This window comes from Myxocyprinus asiaticus, chromosome 11 (assembly GCF_019703515.2).
Source record: "Myxocyprinus asiaticus isolate MX2 ecotype Aquarium Trade chromosome 11, UBuf_Myxa_2, whole genome shotgun sequence".
Taxonomy (NCBI): Eukaryota; Metazoa; Chordata; class Actinopteri; order Cypriniformes; family Catostomidae; genus Myxocyprinus; species Myxocyprinus asiaticus.
This window is the reverse complement of record NC_059354.1, coordinates 13,822,823-13,848,630: the sequence shown is the minus strand read 5'-3', so window position 1 is coordinate 13,848,630 and position 25,808 is coordinate 13,822,823. Positions and strand designations below refer to the sequence as shown.

The 25,808-nt window shown below is 38.3% G+C and overlaps 1 protein-coding gene across 1 annotated transcript in view; it reads left to right on the top strand.

Moving 5' to 3' along the window:
• Positions 1-25,808, top strand: part of LOC127448609 (unconventional myosin-XVI-like) — a 311,203-nt gene that overhangs the window by 267,716 nt on the left and 17,679 nt on the right. The window contains exons 31-34 of the mRNA XM_051711276.1: positions 3,950-4,320; positions 4,830-5,978; positions 12,789-12,941; positions 17,910-17,995. Of these exons, the coding sequence (XP_051567236.1) occupies positions 3,950-4,320; positions 4,830-5,978; positions 12,789-12,941; positions 17,910-17,995 (1,759 nt within the window). The remainder of the gene's footprint in view (positions 1-3,949; positions 4,321-4,829; positions 5,979-12,788; positions 12,942-17,909; positions 17,996-25,808) is intronic.

The window sequence follows — 25,808 nt, the reverse complement described above, 5'->3', positions numbered from 1 at the left end:
AAAATATGAGAAGCAAAAATGCATGTTTATGTTTAAAACAAGTGAAAATCTGCATCACTGTTTTTTGTATTTTTTTATTAAGGTGACATTCTAAGTTGCTATCAACATCTGTATATACGTGAGTTTTATATATAAATACATAATAGCAGAAATTTCTTTCAAAAGTGTACGTGTTGACTGATCCACTAATTTAATTGCTGGATTCATTTCCGGAGGTCCCAGATCCAGATCCTGCTTGTCCCAGCACAAACTTAATCCCTCATCTGAGGTTTCCAGACAACTATGTATAATTTAGCTATACGTGGGGTAATAAGGTTTATACTGTAAGTTGGCTTGCCTGTCCCTATTGTTTAATTGGTTTTGAAATTAAATGAATAGCAAGAAAATAATTCAATTCAGATAGTCTCTTTAGAGGATCTCTAACAAGAAATCTTGTTTTGTCTGCAGAAATTCAATCAAATAGGTCTGTACATATCTGTCTGCAGTACAGAGACTTCCAACTGAACAATTGTATTATACACTCTAACAGTCCAAATTACACTGCCTGGACAAAAAGTTGCATACTCTAATATTTAGTTGCATACTCTAATACAAAGCCTTAGCTTTGATTGCTTTTTCAACAACCTTATGCAACGTCACAACATTAATTTCCATCAAGAGTTGCATTCATTTTTAGCCGAGATCTATAGTCAAGTATTGATGACGGGAGAGTTGAACCACTCCGTAAAGTCTTCTCCAGCACATCCCAAAGACTTTCAATGGGGTTAATGTCAGGACTCTGTGGTGGCCAATTCATGATTGAAAATGATTCCTCATGCTCCCTGAACCACTCTTTCATAATTTGAGCTTGATGAATCTTGGCATTGTTGTCCTGGAATATGCCCGTGCCGTCAGGGAAGAAAAAATCCATTGATGGGATAACCTGGTCATTCAGTATATTCAGGTAGTCAGCTGACTTCATTTTATTGTCGCAAAATGTTGCTGAGCCTAGACCTGACCAACTGAAGCAGCCCCAGATCATAACACTGCCTCCAGAGGCTTGTACAGTGGCCTCGATGCATGATGGGTGCATCACTTCATGCACTTCCATTTTTACCCTGATGCACCCATCACTTTGGAATAGGATAAATCTGGACTCATCAGACCACATAACCTTTTTCCATCGCTCCATAGTCAAATCTTTATGCTCCCTAGCAAACTGAAGTTGTTTTTTTCAGAGTAGCTTCACTAACAAGTGGTTTTCTTGTGGCCACACAGCTGTTTAGTCCAAATCCTCTAAATTCTCGTCACATTGTGCATGTGGAAATGCGCTTACTTTCACTATTAAACAGCCGTGAGTTCTACTGTCGACTTTTTTATGATGTGATTTCACCAAGAATTTTTGTGATCTCCGATCACGATCATTCAAGATTTTTTTACGACCACATTTCTTCCGCAAAGATGATGGTTCACCAGGTTTTAATAATGACAGTTCTTAACCCAATTCCAATGATTTAAGCAATATCCTTAGTTGTTTTCTGTGCTTGCAGGCCAATAATTTGCCCCTTCTGAAACACAGTAGAGAAGCTACACACTGCATCAGTTAGGGTTAAAAGAATTGTTTCAAGCTGAAACATATTAATCACTGCAGTAATGATCCAATCATAGGCTCTTAAATATCTGCTTTTTTTGTTTTGTTTTTTTGGCCAGGCAGTGTTTATTGCATTGCCTGATTATATTAGATACTCCAAAATGTGCCTTTCCCAAATGGGTTCAAGGAAGCTATAAAATTCATATCTGGTTTTATTAGTTCTCCTTGTTCTTTTCCATGAAAACTAATAAGAACAGAATGAGTCTTGGTGTGCCACTGATGTCAGAAGCACTTTGTTTGATGGTGTTAGTGTTGTAGGGACTCTGCAACAAAGGAACACTGATCAGTTGTAGATACTGCACCATTAGAGTGGCACATACCATCTGCACTAAGCAGATACTGTAGAAGGCCCAACTCTTGTGCCTAAGTAGATTTCTTACGTATTGCAGATTCAATTAAAATCAATGTTTTAATCCAATAAGCTCATGTAATGCAAGACCTCCACTGATTTATCGCTTTATTAAAACAATCCAAACACATAGGACTTACATGGATATATTCTATAAACATACAATTATTTGCATTTAGGTGGCGCTTGACATTATCAGGGTCTCAAGCTTAAACATATGACCATCTGCTCTTATGCAGGGAGTGGCTTCTTGTTTTTCAAGACATGCACACATATTCACCACAAACATTCAGTTCTTTTAGCATCACTAATGGGGGGGTGGGTGGGGCTTGAATGATGGGGGTTTCATAGCCAATCTAGATGTGCCACGCTCAATCAGTGAATGAAGAGGAGTGCCATGCTGCTAATCAGAGAGAGATAAGACCCTCCCCACTCTGGGTTGGTGAAATCTCCTTAGGTTTTAAGTCGTTGTAACTCCTTACCATCACCCCCTGTTCCTGGAACACCATCCACCCCAACACACTCTCCAATGCTTCTCCTGTGAGAATAACAGAGGGTAGGCTCAGATTAAAGGGGAAATATCAAAGAAGAGTGTGCATGTCGCATTAAAGTATTACAGGAAGCTGCTTAGACTTAAACAATCAACAATGTAAATAATCTTTTCTGGCTTTAGTCCTATGTATTATCCTGTTAAGATTCATAATGCAATGCAAATTATTTGTTGCACGTTTTCTGGTATCGGAAAAAAATATATTGTGCTCTGACACTTGGCAGAGTCTTTGAAGGAATAGTTGACTCAAAATTGACAATTCTGCCATTATTTACTCACGATCATGACATTCCAAACCCATAGCTGTTAGTTTTTATGTGAAACACAAAAGTTACATTTTTTTAATAATATTTTCATAGCTGTTTTCATGCAACAACAGTTCATAGTGATCACGTCAAGCTCCAAAAAAATACAAAAACACCATAGAAGCAATTTAAAGTAGTACATATGACTTGTTCATTATATACCTAGTGTTTAGAAGCAATACGATAGCTTTGTATGAGCAACAGACCAAAATTCATAATTCTCTGGTAATCTTCCCATCTACTGAAGATTACGTCTAGCCACATTCGTTTCCAGATCCGTGAATGCTGTGTCAAATGGTTTTGACATTAGCGAGAACCATTGATTGTTTTTTTATTTTTTTTAAATGATTATTATTATTATTTTTTATTTTTTTATCAAAGACATCAACATGCTTTTTTTAATCTTGATGTGAACTGCGGTGACAGCGGTAGATTATCAGTGAATTAAAAAAAAAATTTTGGTCTGGTCTTTACACCAAGCAATCATATGAATTCATACGAATATAGCGGAGGAGTCATATGGGCTACTTTTAAAGGTTTTTATTTATTTAAATGTTGTCTTTACTATAAACTTATAAGAGCTGTGAGAATATTCTTCAGTAAAAAAAAATACATCTACTTTGTGTTCCACAAAAAATAAAAACTGCATATGGGCTTGGAACGACATGGGGGTAATTATTTTTATTTTTGCTTGAATTATCCCTTTAATAGTTCAAGCACACTATAAAGCAAGTTTATCTATTATTTTTTATCAAATGTATTTTCATTATTAGGGAAACACCCATTCCAGTTAGTGTAGTGCAATGAAATCTTGGCCAAGACATGAGCAGACAGCTTGACATAGTGTATTGATTTTATGAAGGTTGATACTGATCCTCTCAAATTTGGCAGCTGCTTAGCACCTTCACTACCAGTCCTACATTCAGACAGGACATATGCTTGCTTCAAGTGTAATGGTTAGTGAATGACTGAAAGAATGGTTGGATGAGTGAGTGAATTAATGAATGAATGAATAATGATTTGCTTGAGTGGGCAAGGGGAAAACAGTACTTGCAATCTTCTGCCTACAAAATTAAAATTTGTTGAATTATTAATTCGTTCATCATTTTGTGTAGGATTGTCGAAAAGAGTGGAAGGGTTAACGATGTGGCAGGCCGTGGGGGGAACCGACCAATCCGGCATTTCCGCTCTAGTTCTGTACCTCTTCCCCTGGTAATGGACAGTTTGGTACATTCCAGCATTGGGACATCAATCAAAGCTGCCCTTCAGCCCACGCCACACACCACTGAGGAGGGTAGTGGGGGAAGCCTTTCCTCCCTACGAAAACAACCTCCTCCCAAACCCAAACGAGACCCCAATACTCGGCTGAGTGCGTCGTATGAGGCAGTAAGTGCTGGGCTGAGTATCGCAACCAAGGAAAGCCCTGCTGAGGGTCAGGCCTCTCCCTCTGGAAGTCCACCTAAACCCCAGCTCTCACCTTCTGATCGTATGTATAAATATCAGTTCAATCACATCTCTAAATGCCTAAAAAATACACTACATTGACCAAAAGTAGGTGGACACCCCCTTATAATTATGCAATAATCATGCATATAGTGGGTGCACCCTTGGGTGTGAAGTGAGGTCCATAAATAAATGGTTTACTGAGTCTGATTTGGATTGTGGCAGATTGCACAACATCTTTACCGGACCTCACTGATGCTTTTGTCTGAATGAGAGCAAATTCTAGCAGCCATGTTCTAACATGTAGTGGAAAGCTTTCTCAAAAAAGTGAAAGCTGTTATAACTGCAAATTGAAGAACCAACCATGTAAATGCCAATGGTAGTGTTCGGGTGTCCGCATACTTTTATACATGCAGTAAATATTTTATATTCAGCATAGCAATGTCTTCATCTATTTCAATATTGCAATGAAAATTTAACCTGGTCCTCTAGTAAATAGCTTTGTCCTTTGCTTCCCAACCCATCCATCATCCTGTGCAACTACACCTCTAGCTCTCTCCAAGCCACGCCCTCACAGCGATGACTACAGCACTATGAAGAAAATCCCACCCCCTAAACCCAAACGCAGCCCTAATACCAAACTGACTGGCTCCTATGAGGAGATCTCTGTACCCTCCCCTGTGCGTCCCACAGACATGAAGCTGGTCAGCCTGGCACGAGGAGGCCACTGCTTGGGCCTCATCCAACGAGCAGCATCTGCAGATGGCCCCCACTCTTCTGTGCTAAGCCTCTACCCCTGCCAGGATGAGGAGGATGTGTATATTGAGATGGTGGGGGCCTCACGAGCCCTCAGCCTGGCTGACTCTCACAGCCCTGACCTGGGCGAGGCAGTATACGAGGAAATGAAATACTTCTTACCTGATGAGGTGGGCTCAGCTCCAGTCGTCAAGCCTGAAACTACCAATCCAACTCCCCTACCTGCCCCAGTGCTGGAACCCAAGAGGCCTGTGACCCTGACAGGCAAGCAGCAGAGCAAAGATGGGAAAGCATGTGACATTCCTGCTCCTTTCCCCAACCTCCTTCCACACCGACCCCCACTTTTGGTCTTCCCCCCTTCCCCCGTAACCTGCTCACCCACCTCAGACGAGTCCCCACTCACCCCTCTGGAGGTGAAGAAGCTCCCGGTGTTTGAGACCAACCTCAACTACAGCAGCCAGGATGGAGGTAGTCCACTGTCACCCCAGTACGCCCGCCAAAGGGCTGACTCCTCCCCTAGTCTGTCCGTCTTAATGCCAGACAAGTCCACTCCGCCCTTGACTCCTCCACCCCCTCCACCCCCTCTGGCAGTACTTCCACCTCCCTACCGCCCCCCTTCTCACTTCCCCTTTCCCCCTGAGCCAAACTTCCTGGTTCTGACCCGTGCAGCATCTGTGGCTACCACCGATTCCCCCAAAGTCACTCATAAAATGGGCCATGGTCTGGCAGAGACGCCCCCAAGCAGTGCTAAGCCTCCCTACTCCCCAGTGAAGTCCTCGCGGCCAGAACCGCGCAGAGCTCACTCCTGTTCCTCTTCTCCTCTGCTCTTTAACCCCGCTAATGTGCGAGCCCTCACCAGTCCCCTAGATGAGCTCAACACTCTATTCAGCTCAGGGCGCAGCCTGCTCCGCAAGTCCACCACGGGAAGAAAAATACGAGACAACGGTAAGTTTTTCTTTGTGTATGGTACATGCATTTTAAAGGTGCAGTTTGCGCCATTAGTGGCACAAAATGAAATTGCAAAAATAATGACTGTTTTTAAACAAGTTTCTAACACTCATTAAGTCTTCCATTGTTCATAAAACATGTAGTGCCACCCCAAAGCTGGCCAATGTCTGTCAGGCCACTCAGACAAACTATTTTGAAAGTGCCACAGAGCCACAGCATTTACACCTTTCAGAGAAATCAACATACTAATGGCTTACTTAAAGTTGTCTGCATGTTAAACAGAGATAGGAGAAAGTATTTTCAGATAACAAAAATTACACACATGACTTCTAAGCTGTTGCATTACATCCACCAGCCACTTGAATCAAATTTTAACCTATTTTTCCTGAATAGGTTAATATAGCCCATAATATAGCTTTACAGCCCATCGAAGGAGTTTGCGCTCACCAGCACACATGGTCATGCTTAATTTGCTGCAGGAGGATGAAAATAGTCTGGCCAAATTATATAAACTTTCCCAGCAATCTTTTGGTTAAATGTCATTTCATATATGTGGTTGTTGAAAGGCACATCCTGTTTAGTATTTAGTATATGGTTTTTCTTGACTCATCCAGTGCCAGGCTTTGTGTTTGTCAAAAATGGTGAGGTCAGTGCTGATAAAACAGACATTTACCATAAAAGCCACAGCACTCTCTCAGAAACCCATTGTGCTGTAGGCAGATTTTTTATGTAAGAATGAGGTTTAGGCCTGGCTGTGTGTGCTGCATCTGCTCTGGATCCGTTTTGTTACTACACCACAGCAGCCTTATCCAACAACTGCCCTTAAAGAAAGAGATCACCCATTAATGGAAATTCTGTCATAATTTACTCACTCTTATGCCACTCCAAACCTTTATGACATTCTTTCTTCCATGGAACAAAAAAGAGAAAATTTTGAAGAATTATACTAGTCGCTTTTTTAATCCTTCAGCTCGTTTTATTCTTAAAGCCTCATGCTGCCTTCATGTGCTATCGGAATGATCCTACTTCCCACTTCTGAAGTGGAGTCTGTCGTGTTCAAGTGCTTTGTTGTTGGACGGGAAACATGGAGGATGCCAAGGTTATTTTTGTATATTTCTTGGGGAACTATACTATTATATACTATAACTATACACCACAATACCATCACACAATCTCTGTCAGGTTGCTGACGATGATGGAATTTTGGACAAATACATGCTCTTTCCTCTGTGTAAACATGAACAATATGCATCAAATGGTTGCTGACATACGTAAATGTATATGACCGAAACAGCAAACACTAACAATTAGCTTTATTTAGAAAAATGAATGAAACCCATCATTCATCACAAAAACCGTACTCTCCTCTGCCATGTTGAAAGTTTACATCTCCTCCCAACTGCGAAACTCGGGTAACAAAATGATCTCAGAGTTTCCGAGTCACAATTACGACTTAAAGCGATCGTTTAAGTGCAACTTCTGAGTAGGAAACTCATTTACGATAATTCCAATAGCACTAGAAGGCAGCATCAGTTTATTTATATATATTTATTAATGATATACCGTATTTTCTGGAAATAAAGTCACACCTGAATATAAGTCAATTCAAGTTAAGTCATTTTTATTTGAATAGCGCTTTTCACAACACGCATCGTTTCAAAGCAGCTTTACAGGAAATCGTGCATTAAAATAAATAAAAATGAAACTGTAATATAAAGTCTTAGAGTGATCATTGCTTAGTTTGATTAAATATGATTGTAAATTGTGTATAAAAAATAAATAATTAAATCATAATTGTATTTAGAACCCCTGTGAGCAAGCCAAAGGCGACTGTGGTAAGGAACACAAAACTCAATAAGATGCTGGTTAATGAGGAAAAATAACCTTGGGAGAAACCAGGTTCACTGTGGGGGCCAGTTCCCCTCTGGCTAAACAACATGAATATAATGCCAATATTAGTTATTTGTGTGCAGTGCAGGTCATGGTTTAAAATGTGTAAATTAAGTAAGTGTTAAAGTAGTGTTAAAAAAAATAAAATCCGCCCGAGTCCCGACTTCCCTTCAACTGCTCAAAAGTCAGATGCACTCCTTTATGAAGATTAAATTACCTCAGGGAATACAGATCTAGATGCTATGTAACTCTATGCTGTATACAAATAAATAGCTTTTACTCTGTGAGTAAAACAGTATGGCTTATGTATTCTATTCATTCATTAACGTTAGAGACTGTCTATCTGTGGATATTTCTAATATTTGAACCCTCTATGCTGCGCATTAATTATCCAGTTCACTGACTGAATGTTTTTACTACGAGTGTGATGAAATGTAGAATTTATTAGAAAAATATTATTATAATTATTAATATATTAATTATAATATTATTGTTGGTACCAGACGAGCTGGTTTGAGTATTTCTGTAACTGCTGATCTCCTGGTATTTTCACACACAACAGTCTCTAGAATTTACTCCGAATGGTGCCAAAAACAAAAAAACATCCAGTGAGCAGCAGTTCTGTTGATGGAAATGCCTTGTTGATGAGAGAGGTCAACAGAGAATGGCCAGACTGGTTTGATCTGACAAAGTCTACGGTAATTCAGATAACCACTCTGTGCAATTGTGGTGAGAAGAATATCATCTCAGAATGCTATTCTGAGATATGGGTTGGAGCTCTTTTGCCGGCACGAGGGGGACCTACACAATTAAATCACTAATGTAATGGTATTATTTGAGGAAATACAGCACAAAATTGATTTCTTGTTGCATTTAAGTATCTTTAAGGTGAAGTGTGTGATTTCCATTTAATTTAACAGAATTACAAAAATAGTCACTTCAAGCTGGTTTCCTGAACACTCCCTCTGTTTTCTATTGGTCACGGCATTGTATGAGCCAGAAGTCGGCATGTCAGAGTGTCAAAACAAACAGTGCAATGTTTAATAATTACTTATTTCTTATAGTGTTTGTTACATTTCCATTTAGACTTAGGTGGTCTTAAAAGGTCTTTAAAAGTTTTACATTTAGCTTCATGAAACTGCAGAAACCATTCTCTCTCTCTCTCTCTCTCTCTCTCTCTCTCTCTCTCTCTCTCTCTCTCTCTCTCTCTCTCTCTCTCTCTCTCTCGGTTCAGTTTATGTGGGGAAAGACAGGGCATGAGGGTATTAGCTCCAGTCACATAAATATTACATGGACAAGAAATGATGTACCCATGAAATATAAATATCAAAGTGTCCAGGTCTGCTGACGATTGTTAATCATTGTGATGTGTGTGTGTGTGTGTGTGTGTGTGTGTGTGCATTTGTCACAAACTGGTAATTACAAGGGTATTATGCTATAAATGTGGTTCATGAGGACATTTCTAGTGTCCCCATAATTCAAATGCTTAAAGAAAAAATACTAAACAGGAAGTTTTTTGTGAGGGTTAGGTTTAGGGGTAGGATTAGGGTTAGGGGATAGAATCTATAGTTCGTACAGTATAAAAATCATTATGTCTATGGAGAGTCCTCATAAGGAGAGCCGCACCAACATGTGTGTGTGTGTGTGTGTGTGTGTCTGTCATGATGTGCTCTGTGTGACTCCATAGGAGAGGAAATAACTAGGATTACTGTGCATGTGTGAGTGAGTGAGTGTGTAAACACTAACCCATCATAACATTTGTGCAAGTAGCATGCTTGAGGAATATTTAGGAATATTTGTCTCAAACACACCTATTTCTCACTCAGTATTATACTGTTATCACCAACCAAAGATGTTTGGGCTTGATGATTTGGACAAAAAATGTAATTGCAATTATTTTGACAAATATTGTTATTGTAATTTGATCTGCGACATGATTAACAAAAAACAAAAAAAAAAGTAATTGATTCCTTTTGACCAGAATTAATTTATAGGCAAACATGCTCTACTGCCAATTAAAATAGTGTTTTCCAAAAAAAATCACAAAATAGATACACATCACATTCACATTTTATCTGTTCACTGTGTACTTGCTTTTGGTGACTTTTTGAGAAGGTTTCAGTCCACTTTTCATCATTATTCATTTGAAACCCAATAATAAGTTATTAGTAGGTATGAAATTATTATTTTTATTATTTTTTTATTTTTCCTTTTCTCCCCAATTTGGAATGCCCAGTTCCCAATGCGCTCTAAGTCCTCGTGGTGGTGTAGTGACTCGCCTCAATCCGGGTGGCGGAGGTCGAATCTCAGTTGCCTCTGCGTCTGAGACCGTCAACCCATGCATCTTTTCACATGGCTTGTTGAGCACTTTAGCACAGAGCGTGTGTGGAGGCTTCATGCTATTCTCCGCGGCATCCATGCACAACTCACCACACGCCCCACCGAGAGCGAACCATATTATAGCAACCACGAGGATGTTACCCCATGTGACTCTACCCTCTCTAGCAGCCAGGCCAATTTGGTTGCTTAGGAGACCTGGCTGGAGTCACTCAGCATGCCCTGGATTCAAACTCACGACACCAGGGGTGGTAGTCAGCGTCTTTACTCGCTGAGCTACCCAGGCCCCCAGGTATGAAATTTTTAAGGAAATATGTTTTTTCTATAATAATAATTTGTATTATTAATATTATTATTATTACACAATAGTACCATATTTCTCTAATCATTTCTTAACTTGCATGTGGCATTGCTATACAGTCCATAAACCTTCAAGCTTTTATTTTGGTGGAAAACTGAAGGGAGACTTTCTGTTTGTAATTGAGTTGACTGGCCTTGTAATGTGGTGAAATTCTCACATCCACTCTCCTGTTAACAAAAACCCAGTGCTATGGGGTTAGGATTTGGATAGTAACTTTTAGTCTCCAAGAATATTTGGAATTGTGCAAATGTGGAATTAGTGAATCTAGAGCACTGTAAATATAACACCCTCTCATGTTAGCAGACCATATCAAACTCGAGCACATCTGCTAACTCTAAACATGAGAGGGAATTTGTGTGTATTAAGCACAGGACTGCTCTGAAAACACTATCATGAGCCTCATGCATGCTAAGAGCATGTGTAATACATGACAGAAAGAACAGATTCACCCTGAAACCACTGAAAACACCCTATCCTGAGCCTCACATGTGCTTTGAGTATGTGTGAGACACTACAGAGAACAGAGCTGCACACATACAGTAAGTGCAGCGAACAGCACCTGCAGACTATTTATTTGTTTCATTAAAACGCAGTCTTTGCAGTTTAATAATCTTATTAATAATTTTACTTTGATTAATCATTCAGCCCTACTGGGGACTTTTAAAGAAATTAAAATTGGAATTTTGTGGATTTAGTCCATGTCTATTAGTTTTGAGGTCATGTATATTCTAGTGTACTACTAAAAATTGACTAAATTTACAGATATATGCATTTAAAAATGTACAAATTTCTCTTCTGGGAAAGTAGACCAAAAATATTGATGACAGTTGTCCAATCAAATGTTCTCTAGAATGAAAGTGTTCTATCTTGGATTTTTTTTTTGTTTTTTGTTTTTTTTAACCTGGTACAAAATAGAAAGTTTTAGAATTTAGAAAAATATAAAACAAAGAAAAGTTATGATGTAAAAATGAAGAAGAAATATGTACGATTCTAACTATTTCTAAGCCATAAATCGAATGTAAGCAAGTTTGTGACCATAAAAGGTCAGATTCCCTTGCTCCATTGAAACACATCAACCATAAACCCATTGAATGTTCTCTTTCAAACATTCTCAAATCATCCTAGAGAACATGAATCATTAGGGTTTGCACAGACTTGTGGAGTCCATGCCAGCTTGACTACATAGAATTCTAAAATTAATGTGAATGATTCAATTCTACATTTCACTCAAATTGTTATGCAGATAATTTGTGAGATAAAAAAAAAACAAAAAAACAAAAAAAAAAAAACAATGAAATTAGAAAAATTTAAAACAAGCATTTTTATTAGTGGTCTCAGACTAAGACCCCACTGTACAGTACTGTATCTGACTTTGAAAGACTGAAAAAATGAAATCAGAATTAAATATTTCTTAAACATTAACCTATTTGCAAATAAATGCTTAGAAACAGAATCAAAATAGCAGATGTTTAGTGTAATGGAATGTGACTGGTTTCCTCATGTGAATACATAAAATATTATCAGTAGGGGTCCCAGACACAAAGCTGCCGTTAATGAATCTGTGATAACCACTGATGCTGCTGTTGTAACAGTCAGATGCCATGACATGAGTGAGAGCGTGCTGTAATGGAAACAAGGCTTCTAATAGTGCATTAAAGGACCGGCTGACCCCTGTGCTATATCCATCTCTGTGGTGGTCAGATCCAAGCAGACCTACATGCCGTGAGGCTTAAATATCCTCCCCTTGTGCTTCTGTTCTCTCTCCAAATATCGTCATCACAAGACCCCATCAGTCCCACAATGCCTGGCTGGGGCAGCTGCAGAGGCCCCAGCAGAAATATTAGTGACTCAAAGCGGCAGGTGTAAACTTACATGACACGTCGACACCCTTATTTCTCATAAACCTGGAACGCATAGTCCAAAGGTCACGGTTAGGCCACCATTCTGCTTTGGACCTTACATGGTGCTTCTTAAAAGGTTCATCAAAGTGTGTAGTTTTTTGTTTATCAATGTTAAAGTACTTTTTCCTGTCCCAGCTGAAGATGCAGTGACAACTATAAGTAATATATCTGTTTGCTGGCTAGTGGCTGCCGAGGGTAGTGTTTGCGAGATTATTTGTGCAATTCCATTTGGTGCCACTAGAAGGACAGAAATTAGACACTTGACCTTTAAATTAATACATTTATTTACTGACTGTTTATCTTCTTTTTCTGCCATAGGACTGTCAAATTCCAACATAAACCTACCAGGTCGAGAGGATCAAGGTCCCACCTCCCCATCGCCACAGTTACAGGACAAAAATGCTAACAACCACACCTCTCCCAACTCTTCAAATTCCACCTCTGTTGAGAATGGCAACCAGATCTCCAATGGTAATAGCACAAGATGTCAGTGTTAGTGAAGATACGGCCACACACAAGTATTATTAAAAAAGTGTCAGGCTTGCCACCTTTCCAGTTGGCTTCATGATTGTTATTAAGCACCAATGTGCTAAAAGGTGCATGGCCTAATGCCGTGGTTCTCAACTATTTTGCTTCAGAACATTGCAGCTTATTTATATATTTATTTATTAATAATTTGCTTATTTATTCATATTAAAAAAGAGGTAGTTGTCCGCACACTGAAATTAAAGCTCCAAACTTTATTACAAAAGGCAACGTTTCGAACCAGTTAGGTCTTCATCGGGCATCTTTGGAGCTTGGAGTTTGGAGCTTTAATTTCAGTGTGCGGACATCTACCTCTTGTTTTGACATTCGTTTACATTTTTCGTCCTGCAAGTCCAGTTTGGTTTTTTGGATGTGCACACCTACTTTACAATATTTTCTACAAATTTATTAATATTACCATGAGAAACAGGGGTTTTTTTTAATTTTTTTTTTTATTGAATTAAACTTTGAATTTAGTTAGAATTAACTAAATGTCTCTTGAATTTGGATTATTTCTGAGCAGCCAGAAAACACATTGTGGTGGGCACAAGCCATGATAATCCTTGCTGCAAGTGGCTGCAACTCGTATTTAATGTAGCCTGGGTCATATTTTCTTTTTACATTCCAAGCCCTGTTCATGGTTTTCAGGGATGAGGGCATGTCACGCAACCTGTCCATGTTGGCATCTGCATAATTTGCCTTGCTTCTACCTAGTAACAGATGAATTTGTGCTAAAATACTGTACAGTGGTGTTTGATTTAATGCATAACTTTTTATGTCAACAACAAAAAATATAGGAAGCGTTTTCTTCTCTCTTTTAAAAGTTGATAAGCCTTATTTTGCTATCCTAACTATGGATGCTTATGTGGTTAGTTACAATTTTATTATTTGCATTTAGCATTGTTTTATTTTATTTTTTTCCTGCTGAGCGTGATACTATTAAAGCAGAACTACGAAGACCCAGTTTGTGGTCATGACTGACCAGGAACCACTGGCCTAATGTACATTAATCCAGTTATTCATTTCCATGAATAATGTAAGGAATGCTCAATCACATGTCATTAGCAGGCTCAGCCTTGCCCTGAGGTTTGTTTACCAAAGTGTGTGAGTGTGACATGCACCACAGACAGGAAACTCAAGAGACGACAGAGTTTGCATGCATGAGAAAATATTGGAAATAAAGTGAGAGATAAGAGGGAATGAAAGAATGGCAGAATGAGGGCAGTCGGTGGAGTGTTTGGATGAGATCCATAGAAGGGGAAATGGAGAAATGGACAAGAGAAGATGAAGTGAGTTGACCCAGAAGCTATCACTGTGGCAGTCCATGATTAAAGTGAAAGACCCTGCAGTTGTTAAAGTGATCTCCCAAAGAGCCATCCATTGGCCCAGGGTCTCACTGCCTCCCTCACAAAAACACACATATGCACACATTGCCCTTTTGTCCCCTCAGTGAGGCTAATATCTGTGTGTGTGTGTGTGTGTGTGTGTGTGTGTGTGTGTGTGTGTGTGTGTGTGTGTGTGTGTGTGTGTGTGTGTAAACTACTACATGTCACATGAGGGGATGTAGCAGAAAGTGGATTTTAGACATGCAGCTCAGATAAAGTAGTGACCTGTACACTCAGCAATTATACAGTATGCCTGCATCTTCAAGATAATGCTATATGAATAATGAGTTTAAAGGTGCCTACAGTATTCCAGTATGTGCAATGCAGGTGTGAATTTGGATGTGCAATCCAAAGGTGATTGAATTAAGAAAATATACTAGACAAAGTAACTAATAAAGTCAGGGTACAATTGGGCTAAAGGCACCCCTTTAGGACATTTTGCTTTCTTCTGGTCACATGTATCAAGGTCAAAAAAGATTTTTTATTTTTTTTTTTATTAAATATTGATAGAGCAATATAATTACGGAAGGTTGTTTCGATTAAAATCTAGTTTTAAAAAAAAGGTGGTGAGGGAGCCTTTTACTCCACAATAGGTGTAACTAATGCAAATAATTTTGAGACAGCAAGATGCTTTTTTGAGTTACAATTAAGATGATGCTTATTGAAAAAAAGTTAAAAATGTTCTGTTAATTTCAATCACATTTGGCATTTTATTACATCACAATTATTCTATAAACAAACTAATCTATATTATGATTGGATCAGTCAATGTGAGCCCACTTTGAATATCAAAATCATATCAAATCTATTCACCCCACTTAAGAAAAACAATGTGTTTTATATTTAAATACTATCCTTTCACTTATTGGCCAGTTATTGAAAAATATTTGATTTAATGACCTTAAACTAAACTGATAATCATAAATACGTATTTTGTCTCAAAAAATTTTTGTTAATTTCAGGGACTTTCATTAGCTACATAAATTTGCAACATGTAAAAAAAAAAAAAAAAAAAAAAAAAATATATATATATAGATAGATAGATAGATAAAATGACCTCAAAATCAACCTTTAGACACCACACACAAAGATCTCATGGATCAGGAAAATGTTCCAGTATATAGTGACAAACAGGTGTTTAGGAAAGTGCTGTGGTAGTTTTTGCTGCTATTTAGTGTTTTGGGAGAAATTAAAATCAATGGAGCCTTTTACCCCGCAGTGCCTTTAGCCCCGTTGTACCCTACTGGCTAATAAAGTGCAACAGTCTGGTTCTGGAAGTTACAGTAAAATCCGATAAATTTTTTTATTTAATTTTTTTCCATTGGGGAATTGATTATTATCGATGACAGATAAACCCAGATCTATCGTGAGCACTGAGGTTTAGGGCTGTCAAATTAAAATTCGAAATTCAAATATTTGTTGAATTTAAGAAAAAAAAATGCACATTTGAATTCTAAAACTGTGCATTCGAATTTTGGATGTGTGCCAAGAACTGACGATGACTTCAGATCAATCACATTCTTGCGCTAAAAAAGGCTAGACACAGTGCAACAAATACAGTTTAACAGAAAGCAGGTGTCTCAAGATGCTTTTTAAAGTTATTTTTTATTAGACACAGCATCTAAAAAAAAAAAAACACTAGACGAGACGCTGAATAAACAAAAACAAAACGAAACAAAAACATTCATCTAGCGTGCGTTTACAAATGGATGGTTGCAAAAGTATTCGGTGTGAACAGTCCCTTACAGTTGGTGGAGGTATTTTGTTGTTGTGTCTTGCTCTCTTATAAGCGTTTCTCAGATTAAGCAATTGTCATGTGTATTCTGTTGATTCATGTCTTTTATTTTGAAATGTTTAGTTCCTGTTTCCCTTGTCATGTGATTCCTGTTTTCCCTCCATGTTCATGTGTCATGTTTTCATTGGTTTATTGTTTAATTAGCTTGTTATCAGTTCTGTTTGTTCATTGGTTTATGTTCCCCCATGTCCATGTATTTAAGCCTCATGTTTTCCATTGTGTAGTGGTCAAGTATTGAATGTGATTGTAGATGTTTATGTCAGGCCACGTTTATGTCAAGCCAAGTTTATATCAAGTCAGGTTTATGTCAAGTTCATGTTTATGTTTATGTTTACTTCACGTGTGTAGTTAGGGCATTCACTTTTGTAAATAAACTGCACTTGGGTTCTTCATCTTCATGTCATTTTCGTCATTGCCATCATTGTCAGCAGCCAACATCGTTACAGCAATGAGTTTTTTAAATGCTTTGTCAGGAAAGATGTTCAACTTGGAAATGTGTCTTGCGTTCGGTTCCAGTCTGTTGTGCTCTGTCTCTTTGAACAGCCCCTGACCTGGGCTTATAGTCTGAGCCGCTTCACCACCGAGTTCAGCTTAATACCTCTGCTATCTGGGAATAATGCTACCCTACATACAACTGTAATGAATAAAAAACAATGTGTTTTTTCTGTTATTATAGCTTGTGTCTGTGGTAGTATACTGTGGCATCAGTGCAAGTGTAACACCATGTGAACTGTCTGTTGAAGTCCCCCCCCCCCTTTAAATAAATAAAAAGTTTAAATAAAACTTTTTATTTATTTATTTTATGCACAATAGTTGAAAATGTAATGCTCTTTTTTAACAGCCAGGAATGTTCTTTGCAATAATATAACGGAGCTGTATGGTTTATATATTTATTGCGCCTTCTTGTGGACTAAGGAAACAATGTCAGTTTAAGAATCAGCTGATTTTAGAATTTGAATATTATTCTAATTTTGAAAATATTTAAGGTAAAAATTTGAATTTAATTTCTCTGCTCAATTGACAGCCCTTCTGAGGTTGATCTATGTTAATTGGCAGTCTATGATTACACAAGTCATCAGTCTGCATAATTACAACTTAATTTTTCTGAAGTTTCAAAGTTTGCTGGTTGGTTTGGTTCATGGCTTAGAACTCTTATAAAGTTATTTAGGTCACACTTTATATTAGGTGGCCTTAACTACTATTTACTAACATTAAATACATACAAGACTATGTATTTACTGTGTAACTACATGTTGTTCTGCAAAATATCCACATATGCTGCTACTGAGGCTGAGGTATGGGTAGGTTTAGGAGTAAGGGTAGGGTTAGGGTTAGGATAAGGGGTTAGAGTTAGGTTTTGGGGTAAGGGTTGGGTTAGGGTTAGGGTAAAGTTAACAGTGTAACTACAAATGTAATTACAATGCAGCAACATGTCTGTACATAATAAGTACATTGTATCAAATGGTTAAGTACATAGTAGTTAAGGCCACCTAATATAAAGTGGGTCCGTTATTTATGAAATCCCTAAGGATTAAATTAATGGGAAAAAAACACTTCAGAAACCTAAGGCTGAAAAAGTGAGCAGGTACTGTCATGCTCTATTGACAAATTACTGTTCTTTTTATTTGCTAAAGCCTCTGCACTTTGTTAATTGTTAACAAACAAGTGTTAATTTTGGACACTGTGTACATGAGTAATGTTACATGTCAGATCTGGGGGTTTCTTTCTAAACAGGGACGCTGGAAGATGAGGGACATCCAAAGTCAAATGCATCCAGCACCTCAACATTACACAGGCACATGGACAGCCATCACACTCAGGTGAAGCATGTACACAAATGCACATATATGCACACATTCTCTTAAGGCATCTGTCATCCACTCTTTCGAGGGTAGCAGGTCTCTCGTGACCCCAAATGGCAGATGTAATCATAGGTAATGAAAGTGAGAGCGGGTCCTATGTCAGTCCAGACTCAGCACTCTGCCAAATGAAATGAGTGGAGGCTTATCTGGAGATCATATTCAGAGGTGCATTAGAGAGAGACAGAGAGAGAGAGAGAGAGAGCGAGAGGTGGTTGAAATGATCACTGTGTGTCCTCTGTGCTTCTCAGCATCTCAGTGTGTCCTGAAAGCAGGGTAACCCTCACAAAACATTAAAACTTAATGAGAGGACACCGAGAGCTTTCTGCATCACTAACAGTATCTGTCTCTTCTTCTCTGTACAGTATTTTTCTGTCTTGTAGGGTTGGGAATCTGTTGGAATACTGGAACTGAATTATTTTTATGATGTTTGTTTCCATTAATGGTTCTTCAACATCTGATGACCATTAAAATATCTAATCATCCTTAAAATATTTGATATATTTACCTGAGGAGCATATTTACTTGTTTTCAGAGAACAGATGTTGGATTAAGTTGGTGTTGTAGTTTAAAGCACAAACCCCACTAAATTTAGTTTTTATGCTTAAGGTAGACATAAAAGGAACTTTTTGCCAATGGCATTTGAAAAATAAAGTAATTCAAGATATATTCTCTGAAAACAAGTCCTAGACTCTTATGCAATTTTGCATCCCAATTAAATGCTGCTGTTTGCATACAACAATACACATCTGATTCGCAAAAGTATGACTCATATAAACCGGTTCTTTTTATTTAATCTCTGTCAGCAAAGAACTCTCAAACTCATGATTTATCAGTTTATGTGCACTCAAGGATTATGATACATAATCAGTGTAATAACTGACTGGTTGTCTGTATGAAAATGCATATTTAAAGATTATGAGTCTTAATAAGTGTACTTGAAAACTTCTTGATGACTCCCATCACATTTGTCCATCTTTCTTACTCTCTGGTGTCATCTATACAAGGATGACTTAAAGAGGTAAGACTGACGCAGATACGGTTTGTGATGTGCATTTTTTATAAACAGATGTTACGTCAATAGGTTAGCTCCTATCTTAGCATAATTTTGAATTGTATGATGACCCTGACCGTAAATAATACACGGATGACTGCCACCTGCTGCCAGATAAATAGCCTAGATGAATCAAGGATGAATCTCCCATAATGTCAAGCGTATAGATAACTATAACCATGACATTCATGGCATGACATGGGTAGTATATAATGTATGTGACACACAATCACTAATGTTACATTGAAAAAGACAATATTTATACATTCAATTGCACATGGAGCCATGACTAGAGCAGACACCATCTGTTGGGGTGATGGGATTGAACATGGATTATATGGCACTGTCACCTGCTGAGAGCAGAGAGAGAATTCTTTGATTTATAGAAGTCAAATGCTCATTTTATAAGCTTATCTGCTTTGTAGAGAGCTCAACTATGTACAGCTGTGAATGTACTGTCTCACATAAGTGTATCATCAGAGCTGAATGACTGTGGCTCTGTTCCAAAACCTAGTGCCTTTCTAAATGGCATTTTCATGGTCACAAAGTCTGTTCTACCAACATTATGCTACACCTAAGATACCAGATGTTGGCCAAAATCTAAGGTAACATCGCAAATATACTTTGCACAGAAGGCAATATTAGAATGCACTGCAAACAAACTCATTCAAAAAATTCATCCAAGATGGCAGACAAGACGAGAGAGATCTACAACTATAAATAATTTCATTCAATACTGAAAAGTATGGATTGAAAAGTTAAATTCTATTAAACATGACTTTTTACCTAATATTTGTACTATGCACTATATGTACTGTATTTTAGGCTTAATGGAGTATCATGTTTAGCTTAGCAACATGCTAACATGAAACTCTATTGTTATCAAGTTTGAGTCGTTTCTCTCGTGTGATTCACATGAGAAGTGCTATGTTGCTGCCTTTGTAGAGCATTTCAAATTAATCACTTATCAGGTTCCTCACAAGCAGCCTGTGTAGATGGCAAGACAGCTCAAACGGTTTTGGAACAGAGCTTGGAACTTTCAGGAGATTTTTCCTGTCTTGTAATTTTTTCATGCCTGTATTATCTGCCTACTTTGCTCACTAAGTCATACATGAGTTACAGTGAAATGAAAATGTGCTTTCATTGTAACTGAAAGTGAGAGAGAGGGTGTTTGTGTGTGTGTGTGGCTTATACCCACCACAGTGCACCTGTCAGTCTCTATACGTAATCTGTGGCCCCCTGCCAAGGACCACATGTTATGCTACTTGTGCTGGGCCATAATGATTTATGAATATGTATACTATGTATGTAATATGTTGGCACTGAGGTGCTTCTCCATAAAATGAATGCATTTGTCATAAACTCATATGGGCCACTTGCTATTACATGCAAAACAACAAGCCTTTAAAGGAATATTCTCTGTTCAATATAAGTTAAGCTCTATCGACAGCTTTTGTGGCATAATTTTAATTACAACAAATTTTAATATTGACATTTCCCTCCTTAAAAAAAAAAAAAAAGTTAAAAGAAAATGTTAAAATACTCACTGTTTTAAAAGTATAGCCACAAGACATACACAATATGTGTGTTAACATGATTTTAACGTGATAAAAATGCTTGCTAACCTTTTCTGTGTAAAGTTATACAATTTAACAAATGTCATGATGACATAACTCAGTAAACCCTAACATTACCTTAAAAATTATGATTTAAATAACAGCTCAAATAATACACAAGTTTTAACATAAACATTTTTAACAAAATGCAAATGCTTTTATAAAATAACAGCTTTAAATATCTGCATTTAAGTCCTCCAAAAATTGGCGCCATTCACTTCCATTGAAAGTGCCTCACTGTAACCCAGATTTTTGCTTTTGTAAAGAAAAGGAGGAATGAGTTGAAATTATTTTTGTGTTAATCAACAATATGCCACAAATGTTGTCGATTGAGCTTAATTTGTATTGAACCCAGAATATTCCTTTAAACTGGAACAGTGTAAAGTCAAGCGCACAATATAAGATTGGATTTGCACGTTGCAATATTTTAAGTCAAAACCCCCAGATTTTATCCAACTTGCAGCATGTGCTTGTCGTCGACACCTTTCTAGTATGCTTACTTTTGAGACACGTTGTTACTAGTCGGTACTACTACGCGTTATTACGTATAGTGCGCACCAACATAAAAACAAGAAACTGCAAGTCTTTAAATGTGCACATTGCGAGAAGCTTCGGTCTTGTTGTATGAGCTTGCCACAACTTTCATTTGTGTAAAACTGAGGTCCTATCTTGCTCTGACTCAGCTGCATTGCCATATTGCCCAGGCCTGAGAGCAATGGATTGTCTATGTATGAAAAGAGGGAGCTCCGTAATGGCCTCTGTGTCCTGCCTTTCCAATCAAGTCTGTTCTGGCTCAGGCTAAGAATGAAAGAAGCCTGTCATTATCCTAATGAACATACAAACAGTGTAACCACTCTTTCCAGCACCTAAAGTAATCTTTTGACAGAACGCTTTATTTAAAACAGCTGCAGTGTTCTCTTTTCAAATGGTTTAGGAGTGTAGCGATCCCTTGTGCTTGAGGAAACTTAAGTCTCAAGCATGTATCGAAATGTTGTGTCAACTTTTTTAAACAACAGGGTATGTGCATTTTGCATTTCACTTGTGATATCCGAGATGCTCTTCACATTAAGAAGGTCTGAATGCCACAGGCTCTCTGGTTACGTATACCATTCTGTACTCGGTTTCCTGCCTGTATCACATGATAGGGGTCAAGGTCACAGGACTTCATGGAAACCAGGAAGTGGCTGAAAACATGCCCACAAATATCTTTAACAATAAACACGCTGTTGTACAGATGCAAACCCATCCCCTACCCCTAAATAAAGCTTTAATTATGCAAATGGATGATGAAATATTCACAGGTACAGAATTGACCCCATAAATGGAAGTGAATCTACAGGCTAGCACTGAAACTGGACACTAACCTTTTAAACCACATCAGCTAGAGTATATACTCATTCACTACAAATACTCAGCCCTCTGGTAACTTTACACTAAAGTTTCAGAATCGCCATACAGTGCCAAATACGCGTTAACAAAACATCAAATAAACCAATGCTTAACATCATGAATGCCATGAACTGCATTTTGCTGTCCAAGCTGACCAGTTAAAGACCCCATGAAATTGTATAATTATTGCAGTTTTCTTTCCTCTTTTGACGTATTTCCTGTTAAAATGGAAAGTTTGGGACAGATATATCGAATGGCTTTAGTTATGTCACAGCCATGAACCATGATTTGCTATTTGCTAATCTGTTGCAAATTTTTTTTTAGGGGAAGGGACATTCTCATTCTAGGGAAATTGATTGGATAGCAATCTGTTTAGTGCAAGATGAGTAACCAATATTTTTGGTATGTTTTCCCTAAAGAGAAAAACTGTACATTTTAATTGTGTATATCTGCTAAAAGATATACACAATTATATCTGTTTTTGTCAAATTTTAGAAGTACCCTAGCATTTAGATGGCCTCAGAGCTAACACACATGAACTAAAAGCCACAAAACTCTATGCATAAGATTAGGCCCAAACCATGATATTAACCAGAGTCCATCTTAGTCTTAACGCATTTATCCATGTAGCATCAAACAGCACCTCCCAGGCCTGAGACATGGTAATCTCTGTACCAGTAATAACCGTCCCTTTATCTGAGGCTTGACTTGAGGATAAACAGATGGCAGTGTTGATGTGCCCCCATCACTCAAATGTAACCCCACCAGGGGTCATCCTCAAAGGGACACTCTACCTCTTAATGTCCTTATGGCACTCGGAAGCAGGAAACAGTCTTTTAATGCCCCTTAACATGCATTAGCACATGGCTGCTTCATATTTCCCTCTCCCTGTTCTCTGTATCAAACTCCTCCTCTTGTCTGGTCCATCCTCTCCTTATTGATCAACATCGTAATGTCCCATAATATGTGGAAGATCATCAAGTTTAAATTATTGATCAGCCTGGTTTCGGCGGAGATTGCAATTGAGAATGAGAGTGAGGCGGACATGTGCTGTTCTTATTGGCATTCCAATCCGACGGGTGAAGAAGATTGCTTAGAAAATGACAGCAGAAGGAATAAACTGTTCCCAAACTGCCAGTCTGGTAATGGAGTATTCTTGCTTCATGTCTGTGTGCGATAAGGTTGAAGAGGCCACGGAATAGGTCATCTCTTCTGACAGAGATGCTGCGGATCGCACAGTCCTGTAGATGGTTACTATGATGTGACGAACCCTCAGATATCTGTTACTCTAAACTGTAGATACAGTGACCATAAAAAGTATACGGACACTTAAGCCACACTTGAAAATTTATGAATGTCACTGCATTAGATGACAAAATATCATGGCATTTATTTTGAAGGTGAAGTGTGTAATTTCTGCACCACTAGCGGCACCAAATGGAATTGCAAAAATAATGACAATTTTCAAACAGTCTTCCTCAAAATGTCCCTGTCTGCCATTGGTTTGCTTATAGATAGTCCCTAAACTGTGTTGCTGTGTTGAGCTGGTTGTGATGCTCAACAAACACAGCAATGTTTTGGAAGCACCACAGAGCGTTTACAGTTTTGGTGGAAATAAATCTTAAATATTACCAAACCTTAAATATCAACCAGAAATAGTAAGCTGAAACAGGAGAAAGTATTGAAAAATTACATAATTTGTCTTTAAAGAAAGATAGCACACTTTTGAAGCAGAACTTTACTCAAAAGGAGTTTGTTTTTTGTTTTTTGTTTTTTTTAGGTTTTAAATTATAAAACAATTGATAAACTGTTGTGGCAGGGTGAGAAGAGAGAGAAAAAGTTTGTATGGCATCAGGCTTCGGAGAGGTCTTTATTTTAAATAATATCATAAAAGGTCCAATCATCAGGGAGTAAAGTGTCCAAGGGCAAATGTGTCCAATCAAAGGGGGAATCTGGTGTTCTTGCGGTGCAATGGGGTTTTGTGAAGGAAGGGAGCGAAGAAAGGGTTAGGTCCAGGTGGTAATGGGCGGGGTCCGGCAGCCGCATGCAGTCTCCTCCTGGGTCTGGGGCACGAGGGCTTCCTGGCCAGTTGGCTGCAACGCTTGCTTCTGTCTCAGCGACATATCTAACTTGCACCGAGGATTTCCTCTCTGTCCTTGGACCTGCAAGGACGACAGTGTGCATTCACTGGGGAGATAGAGGTCGACCTCCTGAGGTCATTAGGTGCACCTCATCACACGCTACTGGATGGAGATAGTCACTGCTCCCCTCCTCTCTCCAGCCCACTCCAGTTTTGGGCCTGGCTAAAGAACGGCGGGGTATCAGTAATCAAGGGGATGGGCGTGTCATTCTGTCACACTGTTCAAATTGAAGACAAGAAGTATTTTGAAACTTTCTGGTTGTCAAACTTTAGTGGAACATGTACATAGTTAATATGATGAACTATAATGTGAACTTGGGGAATACTGACTAGATACATCCACTAAAAATCATCTTGGAACCAGCTGTTTAAAAGCAATAGCAAAAAATGGTTCAGAAACATGAAGTTTGTTTTAAGATAATGTCTAGTATCAAACCACCTGGTTTAATATGTTGTGATTCAATGCAGTGACTTCATATATTTTTAATTGTAGCCAAATTATGTTTTGTAGCCACTGTAAGTAGCAGAACTTTTTGCATACTGGTAAACTGAAAAGGTAATTTCTGTGAAATATTCTTGAAATAGACTCCTCAGTCAGAACAACCTTGTGTCGATAAAGCCGTACCTTCCAGTCTCTTTGTGCAAGTTTCCTTGGCTTTCAATAATAAAATGCCTGCAGTGCACACTGTATTCACGTGTATTAAACACATGATTTCAAGCTGTAAAAGAATGTAAGAAATGCTCTGTATGTGTTTTCAGTGCTCTGCCTCTCTCTCTCCTCTCTTTCAGAGGGGTCACCTCAACTTCTCACCCTTCGGTGCAGGGGCAGCGCTGTAGGCTGGGGGGCCGAATGAGCCCCAGGGCCTGTGTAGGGATGGGGTGAGTCTGGTCTATAGCACAGTACCTCACTGGCTGCCCTTCACTCTCCCTCTTTTATTTTTTATTTTTTTTGTTGTTGTTTCCATGCTGTTGAAGGAAACTGCAGCTCACTGCAACATTCATAGGAGTAGCTCTTGGGAAGCGATAGAGAAATAATGGCAGTGTCTCGAAAGCCACTACAGTTATGATCCAGGATCTTACATGATAATGTTATATTATCAAAGAATCAGCATTAAAGGAATAGTTCACCCCAAAATGAAAATTATGTGACTATATAGTCACCCTCATGTCATTACAAACCTGTATGCCTTATTTTTTATTTTTTTTTCTGTTGAACACAGAACAGAATAATAATTAAAAAAATGATGCTGCTATTTCCATGCAATGATGGTTTATAGTGACCAAAAGGACAAATAAACACTTAAAGGACCATAAACAAACTTGTGCACTATATTCTATATTCAGATGCAACACAATACATTAGCTTTGTATGATGAACAGACAGAAACTTAAGTTAAATTGGATTCATTGGTAATTTTCTCCTCCTTCGAAGCTCTGAAATGGACTACAAAAGCCAGATGGTCTGCAAAAATGATTCATAAACACCATTCGATGGCATCGACACCAAAAGCAATGTTTTTGCATGTCCCATAACCAAATGTAATTAAAATGGCACCATATTTGATTTGAGAGCTA